At 43.3% G+C, this 19,599-nt stretch overlaps 1 protein-coding gene across 5 annotated transcripts in view; it reads right to left on the bottom strand.

The window, feature by feature from the left end:
- Positions 1-19,599, bottom strand: part of AGXT2 (alanine--glyoxylate aminotransferase 2) — a 43,852-nt gene that overhangs the window by 10,003 nt on the left and 14,250 nt on the right. For all 5 annotated transcript variants that reach the window (XM_069555936.1, XM_069555938.1, XM_069555937.1 and 2 more), the window contains 7 exons: positions 16,601-16,694; positions 15,842-15,935; positions 11,140-11,240; positions 10,482-10,574; positions 7,158-7,290; positions 5,307-5,398; positions 3,396-3,545 (listed from right to left, as the gene is read on the bottom strand). In XM_069555936.1, the coding sequence (XP_069412037.1) occupies positions 3,396-3,545; positions 5,307-5,398; positions 7,158-7,290; positions 10,482-10,574; positions 11,140-11,240; positions 15,842-15,935; positions 16,601-16,694 (757 nt within the window). The remainder of the gene's footprint in view (positions 1-3,395; positions 3,546-5,306; positions 5,399-7,157; positions 7,291-10,481; positions 10,575-11,139; positions 11,241-15,841; positions 15,936-16,600; positions 16,695-19,599) is intronic.

Raw genomic sequence — 19,599 nt, 5'->3', positions numbered from 1 at the left:
TTCTATCACTCTCTACCGTCTATGGGGTCGCACAGAGTCAGACACGATTGAAGCGACTTAGCAGCAGCAGCAGCCTCAGCTGCCATGGCTAATTGACCATCTTGTAGCCATATGCAGAGAAAAGCACGGTTGAAAACATCTAACAAGGCAAAGCCACAGGACAGCCTGACCCAGCTCTGTGCTTGAACCTAAGTTCCAGCAGCCCCATAATCAAATAGGCATGTTAGTAACTAGCCTCTTCTTGAGGATATAATGTAGCCTTATGTTTATTTTGGTTTTGTTTTTCAACTTGTTTTGAGAGGGTAGGTTTTCTTTTAAACAGTATAAAAGTATTCATGGTTATTGGGAAAAGCTCCTTAAAGCAGTATGGACATGCATTTAGTAAAAATTGGAAGTTTCTCTTCCTAAAATCCTACTCCTAGGGACACTGCCTGTTAGCAATTTGGTGTGAACGAGACAAATTTTTTATGCATACAAATGCATTTAAATGCACATTTAAAAAATAATTTATCCTTTTATAATGTTTTGCATTTGCTTTGAACAATTTACAATGTATCCTGAACATCTTTCCATGTCAATGTATCTGGACCTAGTCTTTTTATTTATTTTTAAAAATTTATTTATTTATTTTAATTGGAGACATTGCTTTACAATATTGTAGTAGTTTTTGCCATACATTGACATGAATCAGCCACGGGTGTACACGTGTTCCCCACCCTGAGCCCCCCTTCCACCTCCCTCCCCAACCCATCCCTCAGGGTCATCCCAGTGCACCAGCCCTGAGCACCCTGTTTCATGCATCGAACCTGGACTGGCGATCTGTTTCACATATGGTAATATACATGTTTTAGTGCTATTCTCTCAAATCATACCACCCTCATGGACCTAGTCTTTTTTAAAACTGCCTAGTATTTTGTCTCTTGTTGGTAGAGCAATTTGCTTTATCTCCCATTTTTGGACATATATGTGGTTTTCTATTTTTGTTTATGATCATAAACAATATTGCAAACATCCTGGCTTATTTATATCTACACACATCTGTGAATATTTCTCTAGGACACATCTCTATAAGTGGAATGGCTAGGTCAAAATGTATACATTTAATCTTTTAATAGACACAGATGAATTTCTGTCCAAAGGGCTGTATCCAGTTCACATCCTTACCAATAGCACATGGAAGTTTTAAATCTGGGTTATACTGTACAGCATCAAGACATCATATACATCAATACAGCATCAAAGCCAAGTTCTGTACTGTTTCAATTACATGAAAGTGGTCTGAAGTGTTGCAGGGGCCTGAAATCAATCAGTCAACACTGGTAAAGTGCTCACCATCTGTGTATTTCCTGGCCTCAAAAGCATATAGTTTACATAGGAAAAGAAGATATTGATACTTGAAAATTGAGTCAACAAGTACATGATTCGAAAGATCCTTTCAAAGGAGCTCTTAGGATAGGGAGTAGGAGAGGGAGTCTCTGAAGGCTGGAGCCCCTTTAGACAGGAGAAGCAAAGGCAAGCTTTAAGGAGGAGGTGTGGGGAAGAGTCAGATCTTGAAAAAGGCTATGATTTCCAAAGCTAGATACAGAGAAGAGAGTACCATATTCCATGACTGGGGAAAAGTTTGAGCAGTATTTGAATGTACTGTCATTGAGGGGACAATGGATAGAATTAGTGATAGAGAAGTTCCTTCAGACCCCATGCTTACAACTACTGAAGGGCAGAGAGGAGGAAAAGAGCTCATTCTATATACACTATTTTATAGCCTGTCTTATTTTTTCCATAATACAGTCTGCACATCTTCCCATGTCACACATATTTCTGTGCCACATAGTATGGATGTACCATCACTTAGCTTGCTTGGTACCAATGGCCATTTGGGAGAATTCTGATGTTTTACCAGGACAATGAATGTCTCTGTCCACAAGTCTTAAAGCACACAGTAATTGGGTTTGGACTAGCGGGGAAGGGAGGAGTGCCTCCTCTCTCATGGGGCTTTCCTCGGGGGATTCTGGGCTTTGAGGAGACTAGATATCCTTGAGGGAGCTCCTGGGTTGGGAGAGGACTGGAATGGACTCGTCTGAACTTTAAAACAGCCTTTGACAGGGCCCCAAGCTGAAGATGTGGGTGTCACAGCTTCTGAGCCAGAGGGGCTGCTCTTATATTACAGTACTCTTAGTTTTCTGCTGTCTTCCTGTAGCTTTCAAATCTTAATTAAACATTCCAGCCTTGTATTGTCTCTGCTGTGTGGTGTTAAGGGAAAAGTCTTATATCCATGGTCTGGGCTGAATATTGAAAGAATTGAGCATCAGACCTTCTAAAGGAGGACGGTATGGTGAGAGCAAACAGCAAGACATCTCCCATGGATAAGAATTAGGGGGAAGGCATCAGTCTGACTGTTCCTTCCTGTGCCAGCATTCTCCTGCTGTCACTCTCCTCTGAGGATCTAGATTTTACTTTTATGGAGGATTGGGACGGTTTCCTACTGACATGGACCCTAGGGGCAGCAGCAGGAACTGTGGGAAAGATTTGAGAACCATGGTGAAGAAAGAATCAATAAGACTTGACACTAGAAATAAGGAGAGAGAAGGAGCCACAGATTATTCGGTGGTTTTGAGGCTGGGGAATTGGGAGAAGAGTGGAGATACGGAACAGAAACAGTGACCTTGGGAAGAATCACTGGCTTAAGGGAAAATACTAAATTCAGTTGTCGTCATATTGAGTTTGAGGTCACAGTGGGGTATGTCATCAGAAAGTCACATTCCACCTGGTTCCCTGAGAGATTAAAGTCCATTCACAAATAAATGCAAAACCCTATGAATCTTTAACATCCTCACCCAAACCATCACCACAGCCTTCTCCTGGCCCTTTTCCCTGCTACTAGCTCTCTGGGCTGCCTGCCCCTCCCCAAAGAATTCTCCCCTTCTTTGTATTTCTAATGCGAAATAGTCAGTCATTGCTGATGCTCTTTGCCTACTCTTTTCCAAACTCTCCTCCTTACTCCTGTAGAACTCTCCATGTTTATACTCAGTGCTCTCTGTCACGCTCAGTTGCTTCTGTTGCGTCTGACTCTTTGCAACCCCATAGGCTGTAGCCAGCCAGGATCCTCTGTTCATGGGATTCTCCAAGCAAGAATACTGGAGTGGGTTGCCATGCTCTCCTCCAGGGGATCTTTCTAACCCAGGGATCAAACCCATGTCTCCTGCATTGGCAGGTGGATTCTTTACTGCTGAGCCACTGGGGAAGCCCCAGCACTCTCTACTCATTTCTAATGAGCTTCATTGAGTCTTGCAGCCCTTGCCTGCTCTATCTCAACGAATGAGCTTGTAGCCAAGGCTTCCTGCCTTAACTCTTGCTGCCCCAAGAAGCTACAGAGAGACCGATAGATCACCACCTACCTTATCCTTCACCATTTCTATTCCTATCATGAGACCTTTGCCTCGGACATCTCCTACAATTTCAAATTCATCCCGTAGCTTAGCCAACTTCAGCAACATATAGGTGCCGACTTCTTGACTATTTTCTTGTAGATTTTCTTCTTTAATCACCTGTTGAGAGAAAGCCCCAAATGACTTTCCATTTAAACAGTTTTAAAAGGGACTGAGAAATAAATGTATGTGACCTGTTTACAAAACTTGACCAGACAAATGGACCCCAAAGTCATGTGGCCATACCTCGTCTCATGGAAAGATCTGCTGTAGGGAGAAAAAAAGGCTTGGTAGAGGGAAAGCTTCCCTCATACCCTTCTCATCTTCAGGAGTGGGTAAACATTTAGGAAAAATAAGAGAGACATCTTAATGTTGGGCTCTGTGTGGGCCCAGAGTCAGGGCACCTGAGATATAAAAGGATTTTCACCTACTTCCGCTCACAGCAGAGATCTGTGATTCTTTTCTTTTTTAAACTTTTGATTTTGTACTAGAGCTGATTAACAATGTTGTAATCATTTCAGGAGAACAGCACAGGGACTCAGACATACATATACAAGTATCCATTCTCCCGCAAACTCCCCTCCCATCCAGGCTCCCATAGAGCATTGAGCAGAGTTCCCTGTGCTATACAGTAAGAGATGTGTGATTCTGGACCACATATGAGCAGTCCGCTATGCTTATAACCAGCCGATAGTAACCGCATGACTGAAGGCAGAACTTGACATTTTTAAGAGCTCCGTGCTCACCTGCATCCTACCTGCTAAATTGTTTGAGGGGACACAGCACTTAAAGAACACTCGTTGGCATTTCTACAGAATGAAATAAATGTCATATCCTACCCACACTTTCTCTTTTTGAGATTTAGTCATATTTGAATGTACTTTTTAATTAGGAAGAGCAGCTTTTACTTATTTTTATTGAAAAATACTTTTAAATATATTTTTTTTGAATAAGCGAAACATGTGCTTTGTTCAAACATCACAAAGTACAGAAGCAAAGAGCAGAATGAACCTCGCTGATCCCTGTCCTCCAGCCACTAAGTTTCCCTCCCCACAAACAACCACTGTTAATAATTTCTTGTGCAGTCTTTCAGAAACTATGTTACACCTATTTAAGCAAGCACTATTATGCATATAATACAGTCATGCTAAGCCCCTTCAGTCATGTCCGACTCTTTGTGATGCTATGGACTGCAGCTTGTCAGGCTCCTCTGTCCAAGGGATTTTCCAGGCAAGAGTACTGGAGCGGGTTGCCATGCTTCTTTCAGGGGATCTTCCTGACCCAAGGACTGAACCCACATCTTTTATGTCTCCTGCATTAGCAGGGCCGGGGGGTGGGGGCGGTTTTTTACCACTAGCATCAAGTGCTATTAGTCATATAATTATGCAAACCTTTTCCAACAGATGAGACCACAGGCAAAAATCAATGGGCTAATGCTGAACCACAGCTGAATCACCTAGTTAGAATTGCAGAGAAGTCATTTGCTCTTTTGTCTTTTTTCTTTTATGACAGTACAACGAATGTAAGGAAGCATATACAGGACAGGACCAAAATTCAGCTGACATCAAAAATTGCCATTGGTCACCATCCATAAAACACCAATCAAATCACAAAAGAAATTTGGGGGAATTCTTATGTTTCCCATGTGTGTGAGGTTTATTATATATTATTTCATATCCAATACATGAAGCACTGATAGTAAATCTCAAAAAAAGGGAGAGGGAGCAGAATAATAACTGGAAATCTAAACTTAAATTCATGGACTAGGAATTAACTCTCCACTTTAATTACATCATGTGGTAGAGTCCTGATAATAGGTGTGTAGTTTTGAAGCAGTTGTTTGGTGAAATGAATGATGTTGACACAGCTGCTGGAACGTACCTCAAGGACGGCTGAACCAATGGCGCAGGCCATGGGGTTCCCTCCAAAGGTATTGAAGTGAAGCAGGTGCTTGGTTAAGGACTTGGCAATCTCTAGGGGGAGAAAATAAAAGGTGGATAAAGAGTGACACATCTATAATTTCTCATCATGCCACTTGGATTATATTTACTTTCATGTTGTAGAAAGGTGTTTACAATGTATTTCATGGCATCCAATTCATTCGTCACTCACCAGATAGTGATGTTATGGATGGAACTGTCTCTCTCCTCAGGGATCCCCGACTCATATGTTGAAGCCCTAACCCCCAGTGCAACTCCCTAGAGGCAACTAAGGTCATAAGGGTGGAGCCCTAATCCAATAGGATTGGTGCCCTCATAAGAAGAAGAGAGACCAGAGCCCTTTCTCACTGCAGAAAAGGACACACGAGGACACAGCCAGAGGGTCATCTGCAAGAGAGATCTAGGCGGAACTCAACTGGGCTCTTACGTTGACCTTGGGCTTTAGCCTCTAGAACTGTGGGAAAATAATGTCTGTTGTTTAAGCTACCCAGCCTGCAATATCTTGTTATGATAGGCCAAGCTGACGAATACAATAGATGAGGGAAAATTGCTTATTTACTCCATGAGAAGTTTACTAATAAAACCTTCAATGTGTTGTGTGAATTGAAAAGTACTTTAAAACTTGATTTATGGGAACTTACATGAATCCTCATTAGTTGGCCTTTTTTCTGTCTTCCACTCTTGGGACTAAGAAGGAAATATTTTTTAAAACTCTCATAGCAAGGATTTCATAACAATCTCCAGACGGTTTGAGGGTGAAAATATATATTTGGTTCATTATAGTTCACCTTCAACACCATATTTCCTCATTTGATAAAAGCACTGAAATATTACAAGGCACTTAATTATCCTTTGGAGTGTCTCAAGTGTGCTTGCTATTGGTGGGAAAAATAAATGAAATAGTCTTAAGATTTTCAATAATAAGTGGTTCATGAAAGTATTCTCTGTAAAACTTCACTAAAATGGGTAATAAAATTAATTCTAATGTTCATTTTATAGACTGTTTAGCTAAGTGAGATTGTATTGTATTTAGTTGTTGATGATCAGCAGAGAAAACTATCACTCTGGAGGTTGAGTCTATAGCTTATTGGGGTGGCAAGACTAAGTTGGAGTGTTCTTCAAGAATATGACTCCTTGGAAACTTTAGCTTTAAACTTTAACTGGCTTCAGGTTGGTTAACATGATCTCTTGTGTTGGATTTGGTTTTGCTTTTGTTTTTGTCTAGGCACATTTGCCTGCTGCTGCTGCTGCTAAGTTGCTTCAGTCGTGTCCGACTCTGTGCGACCCCATGGACGGCAGCCCACCAGGCTTCCCTGTTCCCAGGATTCTCCAGGCAAGAACACTGGAGTGGGTTGCCATTTCCTTCTCCAATTCATGAAAGTGAAAAGTGAAAGTGAAGTCACTCAGTTGTGTCCCACTCCTAGTGACCCCATGGACTGCAGCCTACCAGCCTCCTCTGTCCATGGGATTTTCCAGGGAAGAGTACTGGAGTGGGGTGCCATTGCCTTCTCCGAGGCACATTTGCCTAGACCTTGTCAATGTAGTAGAACCCTACATCTCAGTGTGAGGCTAGAAGAATTGATCTCCCCTATAGTAAAGAGCAAAAAGGGCGGGTTTTCTTCCATCTCTTCCACAGTCTGGCAAACAGACTGTTTCCCTTTAACATTACTTAGGAAATGCATGTGTAGTTCCCATGACGGTCCCCAGCCCACACTAGGTACAATACACATGTTTGCTACGACTGGGGATGCAGGGGGCCCAGAAGCAGACACAAACTGCCCATGGTTCCTACCTGGAGTTGTCACGACTGCTGCCATGGGAAAGCCATTCCCAATCCCTTTAGCCATGGTGACGATATCTGGCAGGACATCGTGTGTTTGGAAGCCCCAGAAGTGAGAGCCCAGCCTTCCAAATCCTGTCTGCACCTGATGGAAACCAATCCGAAATCACCGGGAACTTTCTGAGAAATGCTGGTTTCCCTGACCCTCTGGTGTCTTGCCTTCTCTTCTGTCTTCTCCTTAACATCATCATCACCACCATCCTTGTACTATGATGGAAAAAGCACCATGCCTGAGCTTTTAGGCACCAAAAGCCATTTGCTAGTGACTCTAGACATGTTTCTTAACTCCTCTGGACCTATGTTAGCTCTGTTGAGTGGAAACACTTAATAGCAATACATCACAGGGTTGTGGTGCTGCTGCTGCTGCTGCTAAGTCTCTTCAGTCGTGTCAGACTCTGTGCGACCCCATAGATGGCAGCCCACCAGGCTCCCCCGTCCCTGGGATTCTCCAGGCAAGAACACTGGAGTGGGTTGCCATTTCCTTCTCCAATGCATGAAAGTGAAAAGTGAAAGTGAAGTCGCTCATTCGTGTCTGACTCTTAGCGACCCCATGGACTGCAGCCCACCAGGCTCCTCCATCCGTGGGATTCTCCAGGCAAGAGTACTGGAGTGGGGTGCCACTGGGTTATATAAATAATGCATGTGAAAAAGGTTGCTGTGATTAGCAACCCTGAATAAGGCCCCTCTGTGGGAAGGCTGCGTCTGCCCCATGCTGGATGAGGCAGTCATTACAGCATGCAGACTGGCGCTGGGGCGTCTGCCATTCAGCCCAGACAGGCTGATTGTCCTCTTCCCTGTCGTGTCCTTTTCTTCCTGAGAATCAGTCGTGAGGAGGACTCAGTAAAGCCGGTTAATTCAGGATGGAACTAAGCTGACCGCAGCTGTTCTGTTCGTGCTGTTTCCTCTTCCTAGAAGACCCTTTCCCTGCTCTGTCTCTCGCTAACACCTCTTGTTCTTCAAAACATGGTTTCCTCACTATCTGGGCTAGGAATTTCCTACAAGGCACCTAGGCTGCCATCAGAACCTCTCACCTTGGACTGTTATCACCAGAGTACATGTCTAATAGGGTTTCTCAGGTGGCGCTCGTGGTGAAGAACCCGCCTGCCAATGCGGAAGACACAGACGTGGTTTAGATCTCTGGGTCGGGAAGATCCCCTGGAGAAGGAAATGGCAACCCAAGCCAGTATTCTTGCCTGGAGAATCCCATGAACAGAGGAGCCTGGCAGGCTACAGTATAGAAGGTTGCAAAGAGTCGGATGTGACTGCAGTGTTTAGCAATGCATACACCCACATGTCTAATAACAGAGACTGTATCTCATTTTTCTCTTTATCCATAATATCTGGCAGAGTGCCTGATAAAAGTAGACACTAAGTGCAGAATGAATTAAAATGTGGCAGAAGTGCCTAACTAAATAAATGCACACAAATATTCCCATGCAAATTTCTGCCAGAGCCTTTTTTGGTGATGGGTCCTTGATTCCCTCTGGTTCTCAGTCTCTTGGACTGTCTCTCTCTCTTTCTCTGCACTTCTGGGGTAGAGGTGTAGGCACTTGAAGCTGATTCTGAAATGCTCTTGAAAGAGTAAAGGTCCTTCTCAGACTTTTTAAATTAAATTATTTTTTCTGCTCTCTCCAAGGTGCTGTTGCAAAGGCAGATTTGGGGGTTACAATTAGATAAGAGTGAGCAACACAGGAGAATAGCTTATGTGAGAGTCAGACAGACCTGGGCTCGAATCCTGAGTCTCCTAGTTTTGAGTCCCTGAACACAAGCTGATGAAGTTGCCCCAAAGAGAGAATGTAAGAAGAGTTCATGGCAAATCCATCCAACTTGCCTGTCTATTTTCATTTTTTATTTCATCTAAGTACCATAAATAAATGGTAAAAAAAAATCAGATTGCTTGAACAATACATGAAATTATGTAGGGCCATAAACCATGTAAGTCATCTGGGAGGTGTCAGTTCCATAGAATCTTTCAGTTGAGCAGAGATGACACATTCTAAGTTTCATAAACTCAAAGGCCTTAGGAGGTAAGAAGCACATAGCCATGAGAGAAGCAGGCTAGGTCCACCTCTATGAGTTGGAGTGGGAACTATGTGTGCGGATGCCTTGCCTAAAAGCGGTCAATTTCAAACTTAAATCCAGCCCACGCCAGACCAGGAAAGACTGATGGCCCAATATGGCCCCATGCTAAGTCGCTTCAGTAGTGTCTGACTCTTTGCAACCCCATGGACTGTAGCCCCCCAGGTTCCTCTGTCCATGGAATTCTCCAGGTAAGAATACTGGAGTGGGTTGCCATGCCCTCCTCCAGGGGATCTTCCCAACCCAGGGATTGAACCTGCATCTCTTATGTCTCCTGCATTGGCAGGCAGCTTCTTTACCACTAGCAGTACCTTGGGAAGCCCTTATTGTAGATTCCAAATTCCTCATTTTATAGAAGGGAAAGCCAAGGTTAGCTGATTAAGAAGGCATGTGAGATCCCTGGTGCAGCACTGGCTCTGCCCTCAGGAATTTCTTCTGTTCCCGCCTTTCCTGCCACCCTTTGTCTTTCTACACCACAGTTCGATCATTCTTGAAAGGTGGGTTGCCCAGTGGTTAGTGTGGTTTTTGAGTCTGGGTGTGAGTTCTGGCTCTGTCCCTACTAGCTGCCTGATCTTGACAGGCAAATTAACTATCTTGAACTTCAGTTCACTTTTTTTGCCCCCAATTCAATTCAATTTTTTTTGGCTGTACAGCATGATATGTGGAATCTTAGTTCCTTGACCAGGAATCAAAGCCACGGCCCCTGTAATTGAGGTGGGATCCCCAACCTCTGGACTGCCAGGGGAGTCCCTGGAACTACCTTTCAAATATCTGTGATTATGGCCCTCTTCTTAGAGGCTGGACTTTTTTTTTCTAAGTGTGACTTCCAAACAGATTTTGTTATTAAGGTGAGATGAATGCTGCCAGTCTGCCTAATACTATTTTGGCAAAAGTTAAGGTGAAAACTTGGTTGTGAGGTTAAACTAAGTTTAAGCTGAGTCAAATAGGAATTTTAAAAGTATGTTGAGGAATGGCAACGTCCTAGGCCTGTTAACTTATTTGATAGACTTCACTTGGGACATTGATGTTCTAGTCTAGTAATGAACTAGTCAGTCAATGAGTCAAAGATTAACTTATACCCTCATCTTGGAATCTGCAAGTAGATGCTTTCTGCCTGGACTGCAGAGCAGGGTTTAGAGGTTTCTCCCCAAGTTTTTCCTGTCCTGGCTCCATCACACCTCTTCCGTGGCCACTCACCTCATCTGCAATGCACACGCCTCCCCGCTCGCGCACCAGCTCGAAGGCTTCCTTTAGAAACCCCTTCGGGTACTGAACAACGCCATTCACCCCCTGCAAAAGACCAAACCAAGAAGACCTAGAATAACAGTATAGGGCCTTGAAAATTTTAAAAAAAAAACAAACGTGAAGACAGATCATGATCAATATTAGCATTAGTGATACTATCAATTTTTGAAACCGTTTCTAGAAACGTTTCAACTATGGGTAAAAAGAAGAGCCATTCCTCTTCATGCCATGCCTTCTGGGAAATGGTTGCAAGTGTGGTCTTTCCTGAGAGTAGAGAAAAATAGATTAAGGGGATTTAGTAAGATTACAGAATGGCTCACCCTGACAGTGTGGGTAATAAGCAACTGAAAACTGCTGCGGTTTTCTATTTTTACAGATTTACAAATTCAGTAGTTTCATCTATCTGTCTGTTCAGTCTAAGAGTACAGGAGATGGACTTTTAAAGGTCAGTTGAAAACCAGGGGCCTTTTTTTTTTCAAGGGGATGAAGAAAATGGCATAGAGGGACATAACAGTGATCACTTAAATAATTTGGAAGTCACTAGAATGTATGAGTTAAAACTGATAATTTACAACTGAGTTCAGTTAATGTTTAAGGTTAACACACTTACTTGAATTGGCTCTGCAAAAAATCCAGCAATTGATTTGGCCACAGAAGTGCTCAGAGTATCTTTGAATTGTTCAATATACTGGTCTTTAGCTTGACAGCAGTCTGCAATAAACAAACAAACAAAACAAAACACAGTATTTGAAGATGTGAGAAAGGCATCCAGAAGAATGGGGGAAAACATAGGAAAAAAGAAACCAGGATAGTATATTGACAACAGTCCCTCAAGACACAGCAAAGCAGGATATGGGTATGTAGGTTTCTGAAAGGGAAACATTGTCAGAACAACTTGTGCTTTGTTCTGAGCAGCAAGACTAGCCTAGCCACAAAGGTGTAAACAAACCACTTCAGTCATTTCCATCTGGGGAAGAAACACCCCAGAGCATCATTGAGTCTGGGATAGATGGCTGTTTCACCTAAGGAAGCCAGTTCTCTTGACACAGTAGATTTAATTCAGATGTAATTGCTATGTGGATTTGATTTATTTGGAAATAACTGTTTCCTTTTATTGCCACTTAATCTGATATACCATTTTAAAACTACAAAGTATCTCAGTCGTATGGTTAGTAAGTATGTTTATATATTAACTCCAATACTTTGGCTGCCTGATGCAAACAGCCAACTCATTGGAAAAGACCCTGATGCCGGGAAAGATTGAAAACAGGAGGAGAAGGGGACGGCAGAGGATGAAATGACTGGCTGGCATCACCGACTCGATGGACATGAGTTTGAGTGAGCTCTGGGAGATGGCAAAGGACAGGGAAGCCTGGCCTGCTGCAGTCCATGGGGTCGTAAAGAGTTGGACACGACTTGGTGACTGAACAACACCACCAACAAATATGTTTATAGAACAATGAGAATTCTAAAGAGGAAAGTACTATAGTCATGTAATTTTCATCTACTGTCTCAGGGGAGAGGAAGCAGTCCCCTCCAGAATAGCAAATGTCCCAGAACGAGTGTGTCCACATATAAGAACCTTCAGAATTTTTATCCACATCTGTGGTTTGGTGGATAGCACCGCATAATCTCTGAATCTAAACCCATATCCGTGAATAGAAGAAGAAAGGCAGAGGGAGATATGAGTGTGATGGGGGTCTCTGGTGAAAGCAGTCAGGGAGGCAAGTTGCCATCTACCATCATGATGCTTGCTTAGAGGCGTGGATGTGGTCCTGTCTCCTGAAAGCTAGAGGTAAGGAATAGAAAACTTCAGTTATCACCATCAACAGTGAAGCATAAATATAGTTTATACTTCAGCTCTTAAAAAGTGAGAAAAACATGACCTGGCCCCAAACATACTTTTAGGCTACATACAATGTTTGGAAAAGCTTGCTCAACAGCATTCCCTGATCTTTGGTGAACTGGGATCGAGGGCTCAGGGTTTGAAGAAGGGAATTAATGAAAGGTATATCGAAACCAGAAAGTACACTTATTAGCATCATTTATGGAGCTGGACTGTGCAGAAAGCTGAGTGCTGAAGAATTGATGCTTTTGAACTGATGTGTTGGAGAAGACTCTTGAGAGTCCCTTGGACTGCAAGGAGGTCCAACCAGTCCATTCTGAAGGAGATCAGCCCTGGGATTTCTTTGGAAGGAATGATGCTGAAGCTGAAACTCCAGTACTTTGGCCACCTTATGTGAAGAGTTGACTCATTGGAAAAGACTCTGATGCTGGGAGGGATTGGGGGCAGGAGGAGAAGGGGACGACCCAGGATGAGATGGCTGGATGGCATCACCGACTCGATGGACGTGAGTCTGAGTGAACTCCGGGAGTTGGTGATGGACAGAGAGGCCTGGCGTGCTGTGATTCATGGGGTCGCAAAGAGTCAGGCACGACTGAGTGATTGAACTGAACTGAACTGATATTGTTTGATGGGCAGGATATAGTAGACAAATGAATATGTGCCCCTGGAGATTGAAATTTTCTATTTTTATTCAGAAAGGAAAAGAAAACAACCAAGGATGACCTTAGAGGATGAATTATACATATGTTCAAAGGATATAATTTGGGAATTTAGCAAGACCATTTGTCACTTGAGAAATCCAAATGTGGAGCAAAATCAACCCTAATGGCTTAAATTTGGACAAAACAAACCATGAAGAAGATTTTGCTTGAACCTGTGCTAGACTTTTTATAAATTCTTTCTCCACTGTGCACAAGTTCAGCAATGTGAGTCATCAGCTGTCACTGGCTTTCTCCTTCATTGGCTCATTGCTGTAAGCCCAGGTCAGGCCACCTCTGGAGAGAGACCTGGTGTAGTGGCGTCATCATGACAACATCAAGCAGGTGGAGAGGGACTGCTCTCCTGGATTTTATCCAGGAAATGGCATAAAGAGGGAAGTGTTCATTTTATCTGGTGGCATAGAAAGAGTTCGGCTTCCCAGGTGGCACTTGCGGTAAAGAACTCGCCTCCCAGTGCAGGAGACATAAGAGATGTGGGTCCTACCCCTGGGTCAGGAAGATCCCCTGAAGGAGGACATAGCAACCCACTCCAGTATTCTTGCCTAGAGAATCCCATGGACAGAGGAGTCTGGTGGGCTATAGTCCATGGGGTCGAAAAGAGTTGGACACGACTGAAGTGACTTAGCATGCACGCACACAAAGAGTTAAGCAAGAGTGGGGAGCCAAGAAAGAACGATATTTAAGGAAAAAGGAGCTTGTGTTGCAAAAGAAGAAAGAGAAATGATGTGATCAGTATGAGGTTAGGAACATTATGTGGGCAGTGGGTTAAGAGGTGCTTTTCATCCCAAGGTATATCTGACATTCAGGGACTGAAATGAACAGCTGGAAAGAAAACATCCCGAGGAGGGGGTGGAGGAGAGAATGAACTCTACCACACACATATTGGATTCTTGCCCAGACCGATGAGGGGAGAGGTGACATCCTGCTCAGGTGAAAAAAATGCCCCCTGTCAAACCTGGCACCTTTATGTGTTCAGTGAGTGAACTCTAAGAGGACCTGGAAACTTCTCTCTGCCAAGTAGTTTATATGTTGGGATGTGTTTACAAAGATATATAAATATGCTTTTTTACAGCAAAGACCCAACGCTTCTCAAGCCTAATAGCTCTAGAGGAGGCTGATATCACTTCTTGTATAAAGAGAGGGTATTAGTCTTGTCTCTTGAAGATATGAGTGAAGAAAGAAGCTGACTTCAGACGTGCCGAAGACCACAGTTCTGAGAGGCAGAAATGTCTATCTGTCACTATCACTTAGTCTCCAGAGACCACTAGAGAGATGACCCTGGGGTCCTCGTATTTTCAAGTTGGCCTGGCAGAGAGGAGAAGGCTGAAAAGAGGGAGGAGGCAGAGGATGAAGAGAGAGGGACACCGAACTAGGAGGGAAGGGAAGGACCATGTCTCCTGCCTCCAAGGATCTGCGCTGATGCACTTGCAGGTGGATGGACATCTGTGAGGTTCAGCCAACTGATTTTAGTTTTTGGTGCCACATGGAGGTGAGGTGCAGGCATACTAGCCCTTGGCATTGCCACAGTCTGCCTGACTCTACAAAAGCTCTCTTTCTGGGACCTTCTTGGTGTTCCAGTGGTTAAGACTCCATGCTGCCAACACAGGGGCTATGGGTTCGATCCTTAGTCAGGGAACTAAGATCCCACATGCTGTGTGGTACAGCCCAAAGATTTGTTAAAGAGGCATCCCCATTAGAAAAAGTTCTAAAAGTTCTCTTCCTTGGTCTCATGAAGGCCTGGAATAAGGGGCCACAGGGGCAGATATTGCTGTCTACCTTTCACAGATGAGAAACAGGAGCTTCATCTTTCAGAAGGAGAATTTGAGTGAAGTTTAAAACTTCCTCACGGTTTTATGTTCTGTGGCTATAACATCTTGTTCTAAAGCTCATGCTTTCAGCCTCCCACCTCCACCATTATCCCATCTGAATTTTAAGGTGACTGAATTTTCTTACTTTCAAAGCAGATTTTTAAGGCTTCCATTTACCTTCTTCTTCTCAGCCCAGTGACTCACACTGTTTCATTAAAGAGCTCTTGGCAGGAGAACTTCATGCTTTCCTCCAGTGCTATTTGGGAGCAGTCACCCAAAGGGTCCTGCCCTGTGATGACAAGCACGGGGTGGGGCTTGCTGACAAATCAAGAACTCAGGCAGCTTCCAGGCCTCCTCTCCCTCATGTGTGGAAGCGGCAAAGAATGTAAATAACAATGCATTTGATGAATAACAGCTTTCCTGAAGGTCTTTACAGTTTTTGAGGACATGTCAACAGCCTTCAGGAACCACCTTCTGTTTTGACAAATACTCTTTGGCTGGTATTCTGAGTCCCTGGGGAACTTCCTGACTGGAGTTTCAAAATTTCTAAAAGTGTTCTTTCCCCTTTGTGCATTGGGAATTGGTGACCTCCATTGGGAACTGGTGAATGATCTCCTCAACCTTGTTTTCCTATTAAATTGGTAGCAGAACCATTGCTAGGAGAGCTGAGAGAATGCCTCTGAGGAAGCACTGGGTGACAGTGTGTTTCTGCCTTAGGTCTGATAAGCGTGAGATGCTGAGATGTGTTTCCTAACAGGGGGTGGATGCTCTGATGATATTGCGGTCATTGGCTATAAGCACTGTTGGCTCAGTGAGGAGTGACTTCCTAGTTGTATTTGACTTGACTTTTGCCTTTCCCACTTTTTCCAATTTGCCTTTCTTCTCACTCCTTCCCCCTCCTGACCTTACCCCACGTGCCACCCTCCCCCTCAGTTGGACCTGGTGCACAGCTGCATTTCCTAATTGTTTGCACTGGAGAATCTCGGCAGTGGCTTCCTCCCCAAGGGCCACGGAAAATATCTGGGCACATTGTCTGCAAACGACAAAGAGGGAGTTTGGCAAGACATGAACACAAGACAGTCAATTTGAGGCAACATATGGTACCAATCAAGGCAAGAGGGCTTCTTAACTTGATACTAAGATTCCTTCCTTACTCTTCTCCCACTTAGGACAAAAACTTGATATTCTGCTTTGAAGAGATAATTTTGTTCTTGGAAATCAGTTATGAGGCCACTCTACAAAGGAAACTGATTTCCGTGTCTGCCTGCAAACAATTGGCTCGAGTTTGGTGGGTAATGGCATCTGAAAGAATGAGAATAATTAGGTATCTGATTCTGATGCTGAAAAGGTGGGTACAGTGGGTGAGAACAGAAGGTGAGTACAAGGATGAGTATAAGGAAATTATATGCATTCAAGGCTCTGGGAACTTATTTCAATGCATTTATTTGTAATTGACTCAGTTTTACTTAAAAACAAAACAAAATGTAAAAGGATCTCTAATATTAAGTATTACTCAGACTCTGAAGGTCTTCTAAGAAATGTCTCCTTTAAATGGTCTTTTATTTGATTAAGTCAAATTGAGGCCTTGATTAATCACAGGCGTCATAGTTTCTAGTCCTAATGACTGGAAAAATCTGATCCATGATTCCATGTACCTAGGAGTCTTTAGAGAAATAAGGCAAACATCTCAGAACTTACTGGTTGGCAGCCCATCCCATGAGGCAGGTCCATCTTATAGATGCCCACATTTGTCAAGCCAAGCGTGTAAGGACTGCATCCATGGTAGGCTCCTCTGCAGACAGAACAGAGTGGGAGGGCTGGGTTAAGTGTGCTTTCATTTGATGACTGGCCTGTGGAACACTGGGTTGGACAAAAAAAAAAAAAATCCATGAAAGCTATGGAGATGAAAAAGAGCACCATTGACCTACAGCCTCAATGATCTCAAAGAAATCTTCTAAGCCTGTGTCAAATGAATTCACCTATTCATGTTTTCTCCTAGCATCACAGATTTGAATTGTGAAAGGAATTTTGGAGGCCATCTGGCCAAGAGCTCTGACCTTAGACCTGCCCTACTCTGTTCCTCTAAGCAATGAGACTCATCTTTTAGCAACATACCAGAAATTATATATTCAATGAGTCTGCAAAGTAATCTCTTGGAGAAGATGAGTATTTGTTCCTGTGATGCGGTGGTCACTTAACATTTTTGGGAACTTTTCTTCAAGTGTCTCATAAGCCATCCTAGTCAGCATAGAAGAAACACAGGCTTTATTTCTGGAAACTGAAACAGTCATATTTATTACAAATTATCCTAATCTCTTGGTTTCAAATAAGTTTGGACAACTTCCCAAATCAAAATCACCCTTCAAAAAGGATTTAGGACTATTAAGACTATTCAAAGGAATGGTTATATATCCTGAAAGCGGAAACACAAACATGTATTGAACCCTAGTAGGACCAAGACTGCTCTGAATAGATTATGATTTATCTGGACATACATATTCTAGATGTTCAAGGTGGTTTTAGAAAAGGCAGAGGAACCAAAGATCAAATTGCCAACATCCGCTGGATCATTGAAAAAGCAAGAGAGTTCCAGAAAAACATCTATTTCTGCTTTATTGACTATGCCAAAACCTTTGTGTGGATCACAATAAACTGGTGGAAAATTCTGAAAGAGATGGGAATAGCAGACCACCTGACCTGCCTCTTGAGGAATCTGTATGCAGGTCAGGAAGCAACAGTTAGAACTGAACATGGAACAACAGACTGGTTCCAATTAGGAAAAGGAGCAAGGCTGTATATTGTCACCCTGCTTATTTAACTTCTATGCAGAGAAATGCTGGGCTGGAGGAAGTGCAAGCTGGAATCAAGATTGCTGGAAGAAATATCAATAACCTCAGATATGTAGATGACACCACCTAAAGTGAAGAAGAACTAAAGAGCCTCTTGATGAAAGTGAAAGAGGAGAGTGAAAAAGTTGGCTTAAAGCTCAACATTCAGAAAATGAAGATCATGGCATCTGGTCCCATCACTTCATGGGAAATAGATGGGGAAACAGTGGAAACAGTGGCTTACTTTATTTTTCTGGGTTCCAATATCACTGCAGATGGTGATTGCAGCCATGAAATTAAAAGACGCTTACTCCTTGGAAGGAAAGTTATCACCAACCTAGATAGCATATTCAAAAGCAGAGACATTACTTTGCCAACTAAGGTCCGTCTAGTCAGGGCTATGGTTTTTCCAGTAGTCATGTATGGATGTGAGAGTTGGACTATAAAGAAAGCTGAGCACCAAAGAATTGATGCTTTTGAACTGTGGTGTTGGAGAAGACTCTTGAGAGTCCTTTGGACTTCAAGGACATCCAACCAATGCATCCTAAAGGAGATCAGTCCTGGGTGTTCATTGGAAGGACTGATGTTGAAGCTGAAACTCCAATACTTTGGCCCCCTGATGTGGAGAGATGACTCAATTGAAAAAGACCCTGATGCTAGGAAAGATTGAGGGCAGGAGGAAAAGGGGATGACAGAGGATGAGATGGTTGGATGGCATCACCAACTCAATGGACATGAGTTTGGGTAGGTTCTGGGAGTTGGTAATGGACAGGGAGGCCTGGCGTGAGGCCCTGCTCACAACAACTAGAGAAAAGCCGGCACAGCACCACCAAATAAATGAATAAATTAATTAATATATTAAAAGATACGTATTCCTTGGAAGGAAAGTTATGACCAACCTAGATAGCATATTAAAAAGCAGAGACATTACTTTGCCAACAAAGGTCCATCTAGTCAAGGCTATGGTTTTTCCAGTGGTCATGTATGGATGTGAGAGTTGGACTGTGAAGAAAGCTGAGTGCCGAAGAATTGATGTTTTTGAACTGTGGTGTTAGAAAAGACTCTTGAGAGTCCCTTGGACTGCAAGGAAGTCCAACCAGTCCATTCTAAAGGAGATCAGCCCTGGGTGTTCTTTGGAAGGAATGATGCTAAAGCTGAAACTCCAGTATTTTGGCCACCTCATGCAAAGAGTTGACTTATTGGAAAAGACTCTAATGCTGGGAGGGATTGGGGGCAGGAGGAAAAAGGGATGACAGAGGATGAGATGGTTGGATGGCATCACCGACTCAATGAACATGAGTTTGAGCAAGCTCTGGGAGTTGGTGATGGACAGGGAAGCCTAGTGTGCTGCAGTCCATGGGGTTGTAAAAGTCGGACACGACTGAGTGATTGAACTGAGCTGAACTCTGAATTTAGAAAAAAAGGTGAAAAATGGTACAACTGGCGCTGTGAAATAAGTATACGGCTTCTTATCATAAGCAAAGATGAAAGTGAGTCCAGTGTCACATGGCAAAGTTTCTGGGGGTGCAGACCAGTCTTTCACTCTCTGGCATAGGGTGCAGTCAATACCATATCTCTTTTTACTTTTAATTTATTCTTTTTAAATTTATATTTTGTTTTGGAGCACACCGGGTGGTGATAGTAGTAGAGAACACACCTGCCAATGGAAGAGACATAAGAGACGTGTGCCCGATCCCTGGGTCAGGAAGATCCCCTGGAGGAAGCATGGCAGCCCACTCCAGTACTCTTGCTGGGAGATCCCATGGACAGAGGAGCCTGGTGGGCTACAGTCCATTGGATTGCAAAACGTCAGACATGACAGAAGTGACTTAGCGCACAGCACATAGTTGATTAACAATGTGTTTATTT

The sequence above is a fragment of the Ovis canadensis genome, chromosome 16 (assembly GCF_042477335.2).
Source record: "Ovis canadensis isolate MfBH-ARS-UI-01 breed Bighorn chromosome 16, ARS-UI_OviCan_v2, whole genome shotgun sequence".
Lineage (NCBI taxonomy): Eukaryota > Metazoa > Chordata > Mammalia > Artiodactyla > Bovidae > Ovis > Ovis canadensis.
This window is presented reverse-complemented; position numbering and strand designations above follow the sequence as displayed.